Genomic DNA, 15,926 nt, shown 5'->3' on the forward strand with positions numbered 1-15,926 from the left:
ATGAAATTTTTTAAAGAATTCGCATATTATATTACCCCATTTATACACATTTAAATATTTCCTTTTCAAGTGTGGTATCAACTTTTTTCATCAGAAATATGGAAGCAAATTGTCGTCGCCCCTGTATGTTCGTCCGACTGTTGGTCCGTTCATACCTGCACAATAGAAGGTGTAGTTTTGATCAGATATTGATGTAATTGTTTATGTTGATGAGGTCTTAGTCAAATTGGCTCATCTATATTCTTAGTGTCTTCAGATCTCAAAAGATACATTCTGTTACAAAAACATAAAATGGATTTTCAGGACAGACTCCTTTCTGTTACACAAAACAGTATTGTCGTCCAAATCGTCCAAGACATTATTACGATGAGGGTTTTTAGAATAATGAATTAAGATAAAGAACGAACATGCTCATATTTAGTATAGTAATTGGACTATGTAAAAAATGATGTTGGTTTTTATTATTTACGATTATATGATTAATATTGCAAGGTGATCAACCAAGGCACTACACCTAGTATTATCAACAACGTCTTGTTCAGTTTTGGGCAAAAAATACTAAACTGGTTTGTGCAACATTGAATCCCAAGTTTACTACCGCAACCGCTTCTTTCTGAGGTCGAGTGTAATATCATTCTGTTTAAAAAGGGTGGTAGTTTAAAGGAGAGACATGGAGGTAATATTGCGTGAAACCGAGTTTAATGTCGAGGTAATTGTAGAATGTAAACAGAGGTATTAAAACCTCATTATGTATATACTCTCAATATTACTCTTTAATTATAACTAATATTCTACACTTGTAACGTTTTTACTTTCTTCAATTTTTTTAGAATATTAAAATATATTTAAATCGGAAACATGTTTGTAATTTGATGCACGTGGTATTGAAAAAATGTCCTTAAAAACCTTTTGATGTAATTTAAATTTCTTTTCCCCGGCCAGAGCTTTCGAGGTGTCTTAGTTTTGGTATTGCTTATTTCAAATTCATTAATAAATTCTTTATGAAAATTGTTGATAAAGTTTGAAAGTAAAACTGCTTAGAGCGATTTGACCAAATTGTTGTTTCGTTAAGTTGGTTCAGGGATTTTCAACCTAGGGAGAAATTTTGAAACTTTTGGTGGGTAATGAGGCGCTTTGTAGTTTAGTATAAAATTTTTGGAAAATTATAATTAAAGTCGTACTTTTCAGTCAGGCTATATTTTACCGATATGAAAAATATGCTGTTGATGAAGGATCCTATAAGGGGTTATGAAAATTGTTGATAATTTTTTATAGTTAAACTGCTTTGAGTTATTTGACCAAATAACTGTTTTGTTAAGTTAGTTCGGGGATTCTCAACCTTGAGGTGATTTTGACATTTTTGGGGGGGCTTTGTAGTCTAGTTTAAACTTTTTGGAAAATTATAATATAAGTCGTACTATTCAGTCAGGCTATATTTTACCGATATGAAGAATATGCTGTTGATAATGAAAGGGGTAAAGAAAGAAAAAGTCTGGGATAGTTGATCAAAGGGATCAGGGTATCACGAAACACACCTATAAAAAAACCTTTATTGCCACAATGATCTACAGACAGCCAGAAAGAGTTATCTTCATTCACAAAAAGTTAACTAAATTCAGATTCAAACTTCGTCAAAATTGGCAAATACTGCCATGTTTTTTAGTTGGTAAGTCTTGAGTTGATGACTTGGATTTACAGTGTCTTGGATTAAAACAGGTTAAATGTCCCTTTGGTACAATACACACATTGTAATATATCTACCGAAATCACAGTGTATTTAAACAATATTTCCTTGACTTGTGTTTCACGTTATTTTTTAACCATCGTAATTATTCATACATTTATTTATTTTGGCATTGATAGATTCTCATCCTCTATTCGTATGCTTAAAATCTACCTTTCTAACATTGAGCGCGCAGAAAAGTATACCACTACAAATAAAATACGTGCAATGTAATAAAACATATCCGCATATAGTAATAAGCCTTATATTACTCTAGGGCGTAGGTTTTCAACCAAATGGACATGTCCCAAGGTGGGGATATTGCACTTTCTTTTGGGGACATTTGATGTATCGCAGTCAGTCACATGCTGTGAAAAATAAAAACTTTCCAACTACAATATATACAACATCTCATATGATGACTACACTATACACAGTCTTAATTAACATTATCTAGGAGTACTCAGAGAAATATTACTATCAAACTATGTGAGAACGTGTCTGATATCCAATCATAGATATACACTTTTGATATTTGGGAACATCATTTTCATGCTGATTCGATTTGGGGACACATACAAAAAACAGGTTGAAAACCACTGCTCAGGGGGAGGGGGAGGGGGTTCATTCAAAACAAATTTGATCAGGAGATATGCATCTTTAATTTTGTCACTGAAATCAATGTTTGAAATTTGAACACCAGATTTCAATTATTACAAAATTACCATTAATATCCCATTGAACATAGATAAATATACTATAAACTGATGAATTCCATTAATTAATGCCTAGATTAATTGCTAATTAGCATTGAGCATCTCATAAACCGTAGACTGGACATATTTGAAATTATTTATTCTATGATAGGCATTTGGACGGTATCGGAATCTTATTTCTCAGAGCTTGTATTTTTTGTTCGGCTGCCACCAGATGAAGTTTGGAATAAGATTATTATAAACATCAGTGAACACACCTTACAAAAATGGACATTCTGGATTATGTTGAAGCAAATAAGGCTACGGCTTTAATTTTGGTAGTATTAGCCACGTTATGGTGGCTTGCGACCCGACCAATAAAGGGAGTTCCCCCTGGGCCGCGGCCCATTATTCCTGTTTTAGGAAATTTACTGTCGATGGGACCAGATGCGAGGAAATCGTTTGCAGCTTTAAGAAAGAAATACGGAGATATCTTTAGTTTATATATTGGTAACAAACATGTTATAGTCATCAATGGATACGAAGCTTTACGAGAAATTTTTGTTAAAAATGGCGACGTGTCGAGCAACAGACCAAAAATGGCGATGATGGAAGTCATGGGCAACTATAAAGGTAGGAAATATCAGGCGCTATCAGGATTTTCGGAACCAAATCCAACAACTTTCAAAGACTATAGCAGCAAATTATTAAAGCCAAAATATTTCCAATATATTTTCGTTAGTTGTCGCTATGTTTTAATTCCCATTGTAAACCATACATGCCGTTGTCCACCAGCCCTGTGTGCCGGATCAATAAAGAAGAAACGTCCTCTGCAAACCCATTTCAGTTACAGTCAAGGGAATGCTCAAAATTGCTTGCTTACTGGAGGGCGATGCTTTACAGAGGGATGATGCACCTTGTAATGTATTCTATATTTTATTGACAGGAGTTGTAACATCCATGGGTCCACTATGGCGGGAACAGAGAAGCACGGCACTGGCAGCACTCAGGAAAATGGATTTCGGGAAACAATCGCTGGAGGTCAAGATTCACGAAGAACTCGGCTACTTACTGGAAGCATTTAGTGCTAAAAATAGAGAAGCGTTTGATCCAACTCATCTTCTTAGCGCCAAAGTTTCAAATATCGTCTGCTCAATGTTGTTTGGTGATAGATTTGAATACGAGGACGAGAAATTCAAATTAGTTCTGCAACTCATCAATGATTCCCTAGCAACAGCCGGATCTGTTGCCGCCATGAATTTTTTCCCGCTCTTAGCACACCTGCCAGGCGATATCCTGAACATTAAAAGTTTATATCAAATGAGAGACACATACGAGAAGAACGTATTGGACCCAGTAATTCAAGGGATACGGGATAATTACGATCCCAATAATTGTAACAGTTTTGTGACTCATTACTTGAAAGAAATGGAAAATCAGAAGAAAAATAACCCAGCAACAACCTTAGACAGTAAGTCATTTTCCTGCAAACTTTCTGAATGGGTAGGGGCTTACAACGTATTGTTGTTGTTTTATCATATACCGTAGAAATTACTATATACCATTTTTATATAAAAGTACTTGAATCTTGGTCCAATTAATCTATATGTGCATGGGGTCGTTTTGACTTTATTGAAGGTCCGTCAAGGCAAAAGTTAGTCCGTTTTCCAATGGTTTGACTACAAACCTTTCTATTTCGTTGAATAATGAAGGACTAGAAGAACGGTAGTTTTCACAATACGATAATATGTTTTCAGACAACTTTCAAATTCAATAAGTCCAATCTGCTATTTTTGAAATCCATTCGAATAGCAGTTCTCTCAGCAGCCTCAAGTTATATCGAGCTCCTGTGTTCCTGGCTAACATACAGCATACCCTTATATTTTTTAATGTCTCTTTTCTAGTTGAGAATCTCAGAGCAATATGTACTGATGTGTTCGGTGCAGGAACAGAAACAACGTCGACTACATTACGATGGATTCTTCTATATTTCATCCACCATCCAGAGATCCAGGAGAAGTGTTATAAGGAAATTGTAGAACATGTTGGGACTGGACGATTACCTGCCATGAAGGATCGTGATAATCTAGTCTACATACAAGCCATTTTTACTGAAGCTTTAAGAATCTCGGCTGTTCTACCATTTGGTGCTCCCCATTCAGTTAAAGAGGACATGAAATTTAGGGATTTTTACTTCCCCAAAAATTGTCTGATGATCACCAACATTGATTCCGTATTAAATGATAAAGAAATTTGGGGCGATCCGGAGAATTTTAGACCAGAACGTTTTATTTCCGAAGATGGAAAAATCATAAAGAAAGACGAATTCATTCCATTCTTCATTGGTAAGTAGGTAAATAGATTCTTCATTACAAAGTAGGTAAATAGATTCTTCCTTGATAAGTTGGTAACATGAATTCTTCATTGAGAAGTAGGTCAAAAGATTCATTAATGGTAAGTAGGTCAATGGATTCTTCATTACAAAGTAGGTAAATAGATTCTTCAATGGTAAGTAGGTCAATAGATCCCACGTTGGTAGGTAGGTCAATAGATTTCACGATAGTAAGTAGGTCAATAGAGCCGTCCTCGATGAATATGGCAATGGATGCTTCAGTGATAGTAGATCAATATATTCTTTAGTGGAAAGTAGGTCAAAAGAAGTAGGTCAATAGATTCCACAATGGTAAGCAGGTCTTTCCTTTCCTCCCTAATTAAGAAGAATGGATGCCTCGTTGATAAGTAGGTCAATGGATTCTTGATTTTAAAGTAGGTTGATATATTTTCCGTTGATAAGTAGGTCAATATATTCTTCGTTGATAAGTAGGTCAATGGGTCAATAAATTCCACATTGATAAGTGGGTCAATAAATTCCATATTGGTAAGTAGGTCAATAAATTCCACATTAATAAGTAGGTCAACACATTTTTGTTTGATGATATATGCACGTGTGTGACACGAAAATCAATATCACCAAATTACTGGTTTGCTTTACTCAAATTCAAAACTTGAAACTTCAATTTGTTTTTAGTTGTTATCAATATAATTAAAACAGTTCTGAAACAACTTATGTGATGATTGTCTATGCCAATATATTGAAGTTCCTATCTTTTTTCTGCAGGCCGTCGAGTATGTATGGGAGAAGCATTATCACGAATGGAATTGTTCTTGTCAATAGGTGCATTGGTTCAGCAATTCAGATTCGAACCCGAGGGAGCCAAACCTCCTGTGATTAAAGGACATTTTGGAATCACGTACAGTCCTATGGACTATAAACTGAGAGCTATACCTCGGGAATAGTCCACATTGTTTTGATAAAAGTGTCTGTAAAGGGCCCTATTCTCGTGATTCAAGAATTGGAAAAAATAGGAGGAATGATCTGTGCTCAATCAATGGCAGATAATTTCCTCAATGCTCCAGTCAGCCCCAGGAAGTCATCTGGGCCGTTATTCTCAAAACTTAACTCCATGTTTTAGAAAACAGTTATCTAATTGGATAATTAAACTATATTTAAAATCGATTTTAGTGATTGATCAATCAGATAACTTAGACACTAAAAAGAGTTTTTCGAGAATATACCCAGACTAAATTTTGAAAATATCCAGATTTTTGGGGTTTGTGTTGAATCGGAGACAGGATTGTATCGCTACTTCTGTCATTTGAAGCTTTCAGTCTTATTTTCATTAATCTTTCATTAATTAACTACATTGTTGAATATTTATATAATAAAACTTGTACTATTTTTAAAGAGTTGTAACTTTTTAAAATTCAAAGTGTTTAAAACAATATTTACTTTAAGTTTTTAATTAAATATTATTGAATTATCACCTTGGTGAAAATTAATTTTCATCGGGTGGAAATTCAAGTTTTTAATTCAAAATTATGTTTTATAATTATATTCCACTTTTTTATTGAAAAATTAAAAAAAATAAATGATGCCGTATACGAACCACCGTAGTAAAGGTACGATGTACGGTGTCCGATGCGGAATTATCGATACAGTAGAAAATAGTAAAAGCAAATCGTGTCCGCATCGTGTCCAGACTCGTACCTCGTGTGTTCACTTGTTCTATATTGCACTGTTTTCATAATTCTGCATCGTACACCTCGTCTATTCGCGGCTTAACTTGGAGACAGAAAGGTCCAGAAAGATCATTTGTTATACGAAGCTTGTTATGTCTTTAATATCTGTATCAGTACCATAAACTGATCAAAGCGATTTGATCTTTTTATCCAAACGAAGGGAGAGAGAGAGAGAGTGTAGACTAAATAGTTGGTTGGTGGAATGCAGCGTCAACTGCTTCAGTTTTACACAACCGTGAATTTTTACATTAAATTAATTTGGAACAACAATTTTGCCACATAATTATACTTGATCATGAAAAATGGCGGGAAATTTCATACTGACAGCTGACGTCAAGTTTGACGCGGACGTCAAAGTTCTATAAAAGTAGTCTTGAATAACTAAGTCATAGTATTTATTATAATCCACAATCACTGTGCGACTAAATAATCGAATCTATCAGTTTGAGCGACACTTCCATAATGGTTTGAGATCAAATCATTTAAAAGTAAGGAAAAACAAATACTTGTGAAATTCTTTTAATAAAGATTGTCAAGTATCAATGTCGCCATGACGCCATTTTCTTACTTCGGAGCTGACATGTCGCCATTTTCTTACTGCGGACCTGACATTTTAATAATTTGTTGACCACGGCGCTGTCAGTCTTGCAGTCACGATGGAGTCATGTCCGTCTTTCTCGTAGATATTAATTAATTTTTTTTAGATGAGATGATATCCCAATTGTTAATCATGTTGAATTGGGGGCAAGAAATGGAATTTGTTATTTATACGTGAAGCTAATACAGGGAGCGGGTAGGGTAGATGGTATACAGAAAATCATGATAATATGGGCAAATTTCTAATAATTATAAGGGGCAAATATTTTCAGGTCTCCCGAACCCCCTAAATCATCTGACATCCAACGCTCTCCCTTTTCGGGGGTTGATTTGAGACTTGATTATAAGTAACGGTCTTCCGAAGTACTAAAAATGTACAAAAATCGCATTATTCCTTTAAAAATACATCAAACTTGGAATTTCTCTTTCTATTTCTATACATGTCTTTTCTATACATGGCAAAGTCTGACTTTTTCACGCGGACACACATGGATTTGAACGCTGAAATTTTAATGGTGAGCTGTTAACACTATTACTGATTAGCTTAGCTAACATTCAAAATAAACCTGACTGTACTTTTTTTCTATAACCCCATTTCCCATTTCTTGTCGGTTAAGATTCTGATTGCTCCCGTTCAGGGTTCGATAAGTTTACATATACATTCAGATCCAAACGGTCTACCGTGAAAGGTCGAGGATTGCAGAATGATTCAGATTGTCTCACCTTGTCAGTGTTGCATGTCGGTGGGGGTCTAGTCGCTCGGACTAGTTGAACTAGTTGATTATAGTGTATGATCTAAACTGAAGGCCAAAAGAAACTTAACAAAATTCTAAAACACTCTACATTAAAAATAACACAATATAAATGATTGGATTGAAATGTTTAAAACAGATTGATAAGCACAACAAAATCCAAAAGTATAGCTTCCGGTTATGGCGTCAATGTCGCACAAAGTGAGGTGGGGTATAAAAACGTTATTGATGTGTTTTGGGAAATGTAAGTATCGAACTTGCTATATTTTTTTTGATAAAAATTCACTTTTAAAGAGGTAAATATTCTTTAGGACTGTAGAAAAGTCTCGATAACCCCTTTAACATCACAAAATTTATCCATTCTCAGAACGGACTCAATAGATTGGTCAAATGTAAAAGGTAACCATTCCGAGAAAGCTTTACTGCGTTCTCAGACCACTTGAATTTACTGTAATGTAAATGGGCACATTTTATCGCAGCGTAAAAGGAGCTACTGATCGCAATTTTAAGAGAAACGAACATACTCCTTAAACTCAAATGTACAGTTCAGGGGAGGTAACTACAATTTGTTAACCTTATATTCAGACAACTAATTCCTTTAGAATATCTAGCTGTTGCGTACAGCAAAAGGGAGATTAATCCTTTATTTCTTACTGATTCAGACTACAATGGATTATTTCTTCTGCTTTCTGAAATATTTGCCTTTTTATATTAGCGCGGGCTTAGACTTCAGTTCCAGAAGGTATTCGTTAGTTTTGTCATGTTGGCTGATAAAAGCATGCCCTGTGGATTATTAAAATACGGTTCAATAAATCCGTAGAAGTTGACTAGAGTGAGGTCAAACCCTACATACCCGGCAAACAAGGCTGACCCGCCACATATAACCAGGCCCGTAATGAAAAATTATCAACAAGTGTCCACATCGCAAATGGCCGCATTTAAAGATAAATATATTTCAATTAACTCATAATTAAGATATGTATGAAATATCGGTAAATTCAACTACATGTAGTAGGCCTACTTGTTTTTTTTTTATTATTTCTTATAGGAATTGAAAAAAAAACTTCAAAAACAAGGAAACATTAGGCCTATATTGGATGTTCAATATTTTCATTGCGACATGGAAACTGGTGAAGTGGTTGACTTTATATTTATTTCAGTGCAGTTCAGGTGTGATAAAAATTGTTGAAGTTGGAAGTTCTATAACTTACAGGAGTGCGCCAGCTTTTTATAAAAACAGAAATTTTCACTAATATTCTGTTCTTCCATTATTCAACTACAGATTTTATTACAATATTGAAGTGAAATTTGGTTTTATCTGTAGACGATAGAGTTTTGCTTGTTTAATGAACTTTATTTGATTGTATCTGTCTCGCAATGGATTTTAATTTTAACAGGCAAAATAGAAAGAATCTTCCCTTTGAACTTCAATTACTTGTGATTTTTGTGGGTAAAAGAAGTTTTATATAAGATTTGGAATATCAGCTTCAAAACAGTACTGTTAGTCTTGCAGCGTATTGATAAAAATATATAACAATTGCATATATCTACGGTGCATGGTTTTTTTAGGACATGTGTTTTTTTATGTATAATTTAATCCTACTTTTCATTTTTGTTTGTTGAATTGTCATTTAATTCTACAAACCCCCGTACATATTTAGTTTTATAACACACTTGAAAATTACTATGTTGATTTTCCTTGAAATGTATTTTTTTGGAGAATATAGGCCGACTGAATAGAGCGACTTGAATTAAATCATCGCTCACAAATTTTATAATAGGCTACAAAGCGCTTCATTAACCCCTAAAAATATGAAAATTATCCCCAGGTTGGAAACCCCTGTCTTAGAATGACTTCGCGTTGATAAAATTAATATACAAATTGTGGTAAGTTACATTGAATAGAAACGAACGAAATGAAAGTGTGACTAATCTGATTCATAAAAAATCTTGTAAAATGGCTATTATTTTCTTTGTAGAAATCGATGTATCCTAGTCGCGTGGAGATAATTACAGTTAACAGCCTCCCACGCAATATTAGATAATAAAACATTAATTTATTCAGCAATTCACTTATTTCCTTTGTTCGTCGTGCCATCTGTCAAATCAGGTTTCAGATATCAAAAATCCCCACCAGAACAGCTAAAGAGATTTTAACAATTTTTTTGGTGTATTTGGGCTCAATCTCCATCATTGCAATTTTCTTGTTTTTTTCTTTTCAAAATTTTTATTCAAAAAATGTTTAAAATATTCTGAGTTTAACATATGAACATACTCATACTCTTACTTATTGAACAATTAATAATTATAGATAATAGATAATTTGCGATTTCATCTGATGACGACACGTGTATATTGTGTTGAAACATTATGTACCTAACCTTAATAAAGAAGTGTGCTATATTCCATAATATTGCCCTGTGTTTTGTTTATCGCTTCTATATGTCGTTCAAATAATTTAATATTATATATTAGAAATATTTAAACAGAACCTATTAAGTAGCGGATGACGACACAACGTGTATATTGTGTTGAAACGTTATGTGACCAACTGAAGTTTGACGATTTGAACTTATTCTCTAGTCGACATTTCCAATGTTTATTTAAAGAAGTGTTCTTAGGGGTATGGATGACGGAAAATAATAACACTATACAAACAAATTATAAATATCATACACAGTTTAAACGATTAATAATATATTCAATACACATAAATTTCTTTCTCCTAAATAATAGACATGGGAATTATCTTATAACAATCGAAAAAACATCACAAAAGCATTATTTAAAAATTATTACGTAGCTATTACGTAGCTCTATACGTAGTAAATATACTTCCATTTTTTGGTACGAATTGGATTTTGTTTCCCTTCAATGATAGTCTATGTTTCAATGAAAGAATTGAATTTAGTTAGTGAAAAAGAAACAGATAACAGTCAGCAAAACACAGGTACGTAAAATACGAAAGTTAAGTCAAGTTAGTGAAAGCAAATATATTCTAGTATATTCTAGTTATATATTAGTTAATCGAAGCAGCAGAAAATACATTTTGCAGCATTTAATAAATTTGTGAACGAAACAAATTCTCACGGCGACAAAATAATGTGTAATCGTTATTTGGTCTAAAGAACACTACTACCACAGATAGTATTACAGAGACATCCTTAGTTAACATATCTGTTTATCTTAACCTACTTGTTTTATCATAAAGCTTTACTTTGTGACCTAGGCCAGTGCTTTTATGAGACTGTGTTCTCATCACCATCTAACACTATTATTTATATGAACCATTGTAACCAAACAAATCAGTCATATGCAACACTTTAAGAGAATTCAATTAAAAATGTATACATGTAAGTAAATCGATGCATGCTCGCACTTTGAATCAATGTTTACTATAGTAAGATATTATTATGTCACTTATTATTCACTTGTAAGCTTTCGTGGACACAGAACATTTACCACACCACTATATCACATAACATGCTTTTATTTATCAGTAGTAATTCTAAGCTTTATTAAGTTTATAAGATAAAAATTGGTTTGAAAGTTTGAAGTGTTTTTACTCATATTAACATTAAGAAATTAATGAATGAAACATTACTTGCAGTTCACACGGTACATGATTATAAATGGAACTGGGTATCTGATACGTATAGTTTAAAGTAAAGTGTTGTCACACGTTGAAATATTGTTCAAATTTGTTGGTATTAAACCTCGTGACGTTTCAGGACAAAGGAATGAACCAAAGGGAGAGCGAAAAAATTGAAAAAGCTTATCAAGCCTTTGTTCCAACATCTGTCACGAATATATAATACTCTATTTTTACCAACTGGATAATGAGAATATAATGATATATGTATTTATATGTATATAGGGTACTCGGCAGATGCAGTGCGATAAATTACATTTTCATTTTTTTTTTTCGGATTTATTCACTCCTATTTTAATCCCGACCATACTGGAATCTTTAACGTGTACGTATAAGTTTGTTTGGTAAATTGTCCCTTCAAAACGAGTTGAGGGTGCCTCAGACCACAGGCTTACGGGTCCGAAGGCCTTTTGGAAGGGCAGACTGGTTTTGCCGAAATTTTCTCACGAATTATATCTGCATTTTTCTTTGTTTTCGGGTAGTTGCCCGATATTTTTTTGGTTGCTGTTCGAAAATATATTATTTGGGGGGCAGCGCCCCCAACCCCCTCCCGTTCCAACGCCTATGCCCCAGACTCATATCATTGCCAAGGAAATGACTCGTTTGAGGCATTGTACAGACATCTCTAGCCCTGGGGTTAGAAGGCGTTAAAAAGATATAAAAAGATGTATTTATTGACTCCATTAATAACAACATCAAAATAGAATTATAGTGAAATAGATTAACAAATAAACTCAAATAAATATACTATCATCTGATACCAAAAACATTAAGAATGTAAGAGGTATTATTGCTGTACGACAGGCTTCTAGACTGATAAAAAGGTTGGTTGTTTGCAGGTAGGGATTCTTAAAAGAGTGTGTCGGAATAGATAACTAAACTGAATCTGGTCAATTTGGTATAATTGAAGGGGGCAGTAGGGGGTAGGGATCTCTGATGGGCACAAAATAACCTAGATCGATGTGTTAAAGACAATAAAGATGAGGATGAACCGCAAAAAGTAGGAAAGGAAGCACACTGAGGTAAGACGAAGTGGAAAAGTGAAAGGCGATGGTTTTGATGGAAAGACGGTGTGGGAACAGTGGAAGATGTTGAAAGAAGAAGATGGATGGGAAAAAACGATGTGGTGGAGGGAAAGACGATATGGTGCAGGGAAAGAACAGAAGGGGATTGGCTGTAAACAAAGAAACATTAAACCGGGTATATATAAAGAAGCACTATCATAATTATTTGGTATCAAAACCACCAAAACCCAAGAACAGGAAGCTAGGAATTGGTCGAAAATATCTAATATTAACACCAAAGAATAGATCTCAGTCAACGGACCGAAGCATTGGACTTTGAAGGAATAATTGGTGACGTCAATACAATCATACAGGGTTCACGTGGACACCCGACTTTTTGATTTTAGATTTTGAATGTATTGATCATATTTATTGTAATGTATATTAATCATTAATTCTGTTAAATCGATGTCACCGATTATACCTCCATATTCAATACTTTCAGTTTATTATTAGTATACATGTATGATTCATAATGATCACTTAGAAATATCCACGCAATATGCTGAACTTTTTCCCTTATAAAACTGGTTGTTATAAAATCACAACTCACCATACGGATAACGGTAAAAAAAATCAACTGTATGGATTTCTAAATTTATACAACAGAACGGAGGAATATTCGGTTAGATCAATATATTACTTCCAGTAAGTCGTTTGCGACTGGGCCATTTCTAAGTCATTTTACATGTTGGAAGATTGGGACCTGATGAAAATGAATTCAAAATAAAACCATACAGTGGTATAACCTATTTTCGTGGATATAAGGATTCAACACCGAATTTCGTCAAAGTTAAAAAAACGAAAAAGAATTTTTATGTCTTAGATGTTTCCTCAGATATTCTACAAAATAATAGAAATTGGTTTATTTCGATTTTCTTAATGAATCCTTCACTTTGACCCATATTTCACGAGCAACCAACTCGGGAACGGCGGCAGAATGCGTCACCTATTTTCGTGTACAATGTTTGATCTATAAATAAGTCTAGATAAACACGTTGTATGGATACCGGGTGGTATAATTAACTTCTCTTAGTAGTTATCTTTAATATCAATTCATTATAACTAGTGACAATTCATTCAAAGAACCACGATTTAAAAAAAAATAGTGACTGACAAAATAAGATACGTAACGTGATTTATTGCTAAAAGTCACTGAAACAACATAAGAATATGGTCCACTCTGTGTTCCATAGAAATTTTCTGCTGACACGGAATCCGCTAGTTGATCACGTGACTTCATTCGTTGGACTACATTCTAGCAGACGACACTTGCAATTCCGATTACCGCTCGGGATTTTAATGAAATTCGGCCGATAAAAAATGGTGACGTTTGGTAATAAGTGAAATCCGCCATTTTGTATTTGTCAAAGTATACATTAATACATTTTACCTTGCTTGAAACTACTGGATTCACTCTACTAGCTGATATTGTACAGAAAACCCATGTTTATTAAAACAAACTAATGCAGAGGTCGCGCAAGGTCGCTCACGTAAATTATTAATCCTTTCCGGAAATCCACGAATAATAGGTTTCCACGAAATTAGGTTACTCGACTGTATAAGATAGAAAAAGTAAACAAAAAACATTATTTGCAAAATCTTAAATACAGAATATGCACTTAATAAATGGTATTAGATGTTCCGAACACCACATTCAAAAGCGACAACAAAATGGGCAACTCATATTGCACAGCAATAAAGCGTATATACATATTTAAGAACTAATAGAAAAACTAAAAACAAACACCAGAAACTGAAAAAAAACACGTGTGTGGATTATATTTTTATATATATTAGATATTACATATCACAACACATTTTATCACGAGCTTCAAAAAACGGTTGTATATTCAAACTGACGTGCATCTGATATACTTTGTTTAGTATTTTACACAACACTAGTCGCAAGCACTAGAAATTATGTTACAGATCAAAATGCACGTGCATTCGTCATAAATTATATTAAGCAACATAATTATACCTTTTAGACTACATATTAAACCTTATTAATCTCATTCAATGTTGGACAAAGACAGCTGATTGTGAAAACTGTATAAAGATAGAATATCACAAACACAAGACAATATCATTAATTTTTTATCTAAGGACAACGCGTGTAAATTTAGCTGTGCTTAACTTTATTAAAGAATTGTGATTATTTAAGCAATAAACTGTTACCTTATCGTGTGTGGTGATTTATCAGCACAAGGGATGGCTGGAAAATTGAATAAATGCGCATTAGTACAAAAATAACAGCTAATGTAAATATTCCATAATAATTGTCTTGTGTTTGTGAAATGTATAAATGAGTTCAACTCCAAAATAGGTGTAAAAATAAACTCATCTCATGTTATCTTAAAGGGGAAGTATGTACCAGCTTCAAAACAACAAAATAGGAAAAAACGGGGGTTGGTCTAATTTCGAAATACCCTAATTAAAGCAGGTAAATCGGCACATACTCCCATTTTAAATCTCTATCAAAATTTTTGCTAGTTGGTTCTTAGCTGCTTCCAAATTCAGCATTTTCTTCAACCAATCCACTCGTCCATCAGCAGCAGTGACAAGGTATTTCCTCATTGTACCTTCCACACCAACTCGTCCCCACGTCTGGTTATAGAGCCAAGATTGAAGGTTTGACACCTCTTCATCGCCGCCTTGCTCTAGAACCTTTTTATTCAACCTTACTTCGCCAATTCTAACATCCAGCTCTCTCAAGCTGGACCATTTTAAGGCTTTCCTTGTCGACCTTGGTAATCTCTTGACAAATTTATAGTGCCGAATCAATTGGCCGTGAAATTCGATGTACAATTCCACTCCATGTCGAAGTGTTCTGATCCATTCTCGTATCTTTTGGTAGAGCCGATCACGTGTATCAGGGATATGATCTCTACTGCCCCACCAATTGACAATATCTCTGATCCGTGCTTGCCATCTGATGAACCAATTTTCCCTTATCTTTAACCAGTCTCGCGTCTTCAGCTGTATGTCTCGAACAGACACACGTCCAGCCAGCCTCAAAAACGGACTTGGCGCCAACCCTGGGAATTTGATATCTCTACCAATTCTTGCTTCAGTGGCAATTTGTGTCTCAAGCTGCTTGATCCTTCGCTCTTTTTCACGAAGTGTTCTGTCGGCTTTTAATTCATTCGTCTCCAGATCTGAGCACCTTTTTGCAAGCAACATCACCTGCTGTTGAAGTTGCCTGAAAACTTTCCGGAACGGGTTCATTTCCCTATGCAACCCTGCAATATCAATCTGCATCCTTGCAATTTTCGCATTAGCTAAGATCAACTCTTCTTTCAGTAGCTCTGTTTCTCGTTTCTGTAATAACCAGGATTTCTCCACGTTTTCTCCCATTGG

The 15,926-nt window shown here is 34.3% G+C and overlaps 2 protein-coding genes across 2 annotated transcripts; one reads left to right on the forward strand and one right to left on the reverse strand.

Annotated features, from left to right (window-relative positions):
* Positions 1–2,855: 2,855 nt before the first annotated feature.
* Positions 2,856–5,715, forward strand: LOTGIDRAFT_180305 (hypothetical protein; the record flags this gene model as incomplete). Its single annotated transcript, XM_009049564.1, has 4 exons — positions 2,856–3,051; positions 3,365–3,889; positions 4,323–4,763; positions 5,537–5,715. The coding sequence occupies 4 exons, from the start codon at positions 2,856–2,858 to the stop codon at positions 5,713–5,715; spliced, it is 1,341 nt and encodes a 446-aa protein (XP_009047812.1).
* Positions 5,716–15,032: 9,317 nt separating this feature from the next.
* On the reverse strand, positions 15,033–15,923 carry LOTGIDRAFT_172664 (hypothetical protein; the record flags this gene model as incomplete). The annotated part of the gene is made up of 1 exon (XM_009049565.1): positions 15,033–15,923. One exon carries the CDS (start codon positions 15,921–15,923, stop codon positions 15,033–15,035), a length of 891 nt encoding a protein of 296 aa, XP_009047813.1.
* Positions 15,924–15,926: the final 3 nt, after the last annotated feature.

This window comes from Lottia gigantea (assembly GCF_000327385.1).
Source record: "Lottia gigantea unplaced genomic scaffold LOTGIsca_139, whole genome shotgun sequence".
NCBI lineage: Eukaryota > Metazoa > Mollusca > Gastropoda > Lottiidae > Lottia > Lottia gigantea.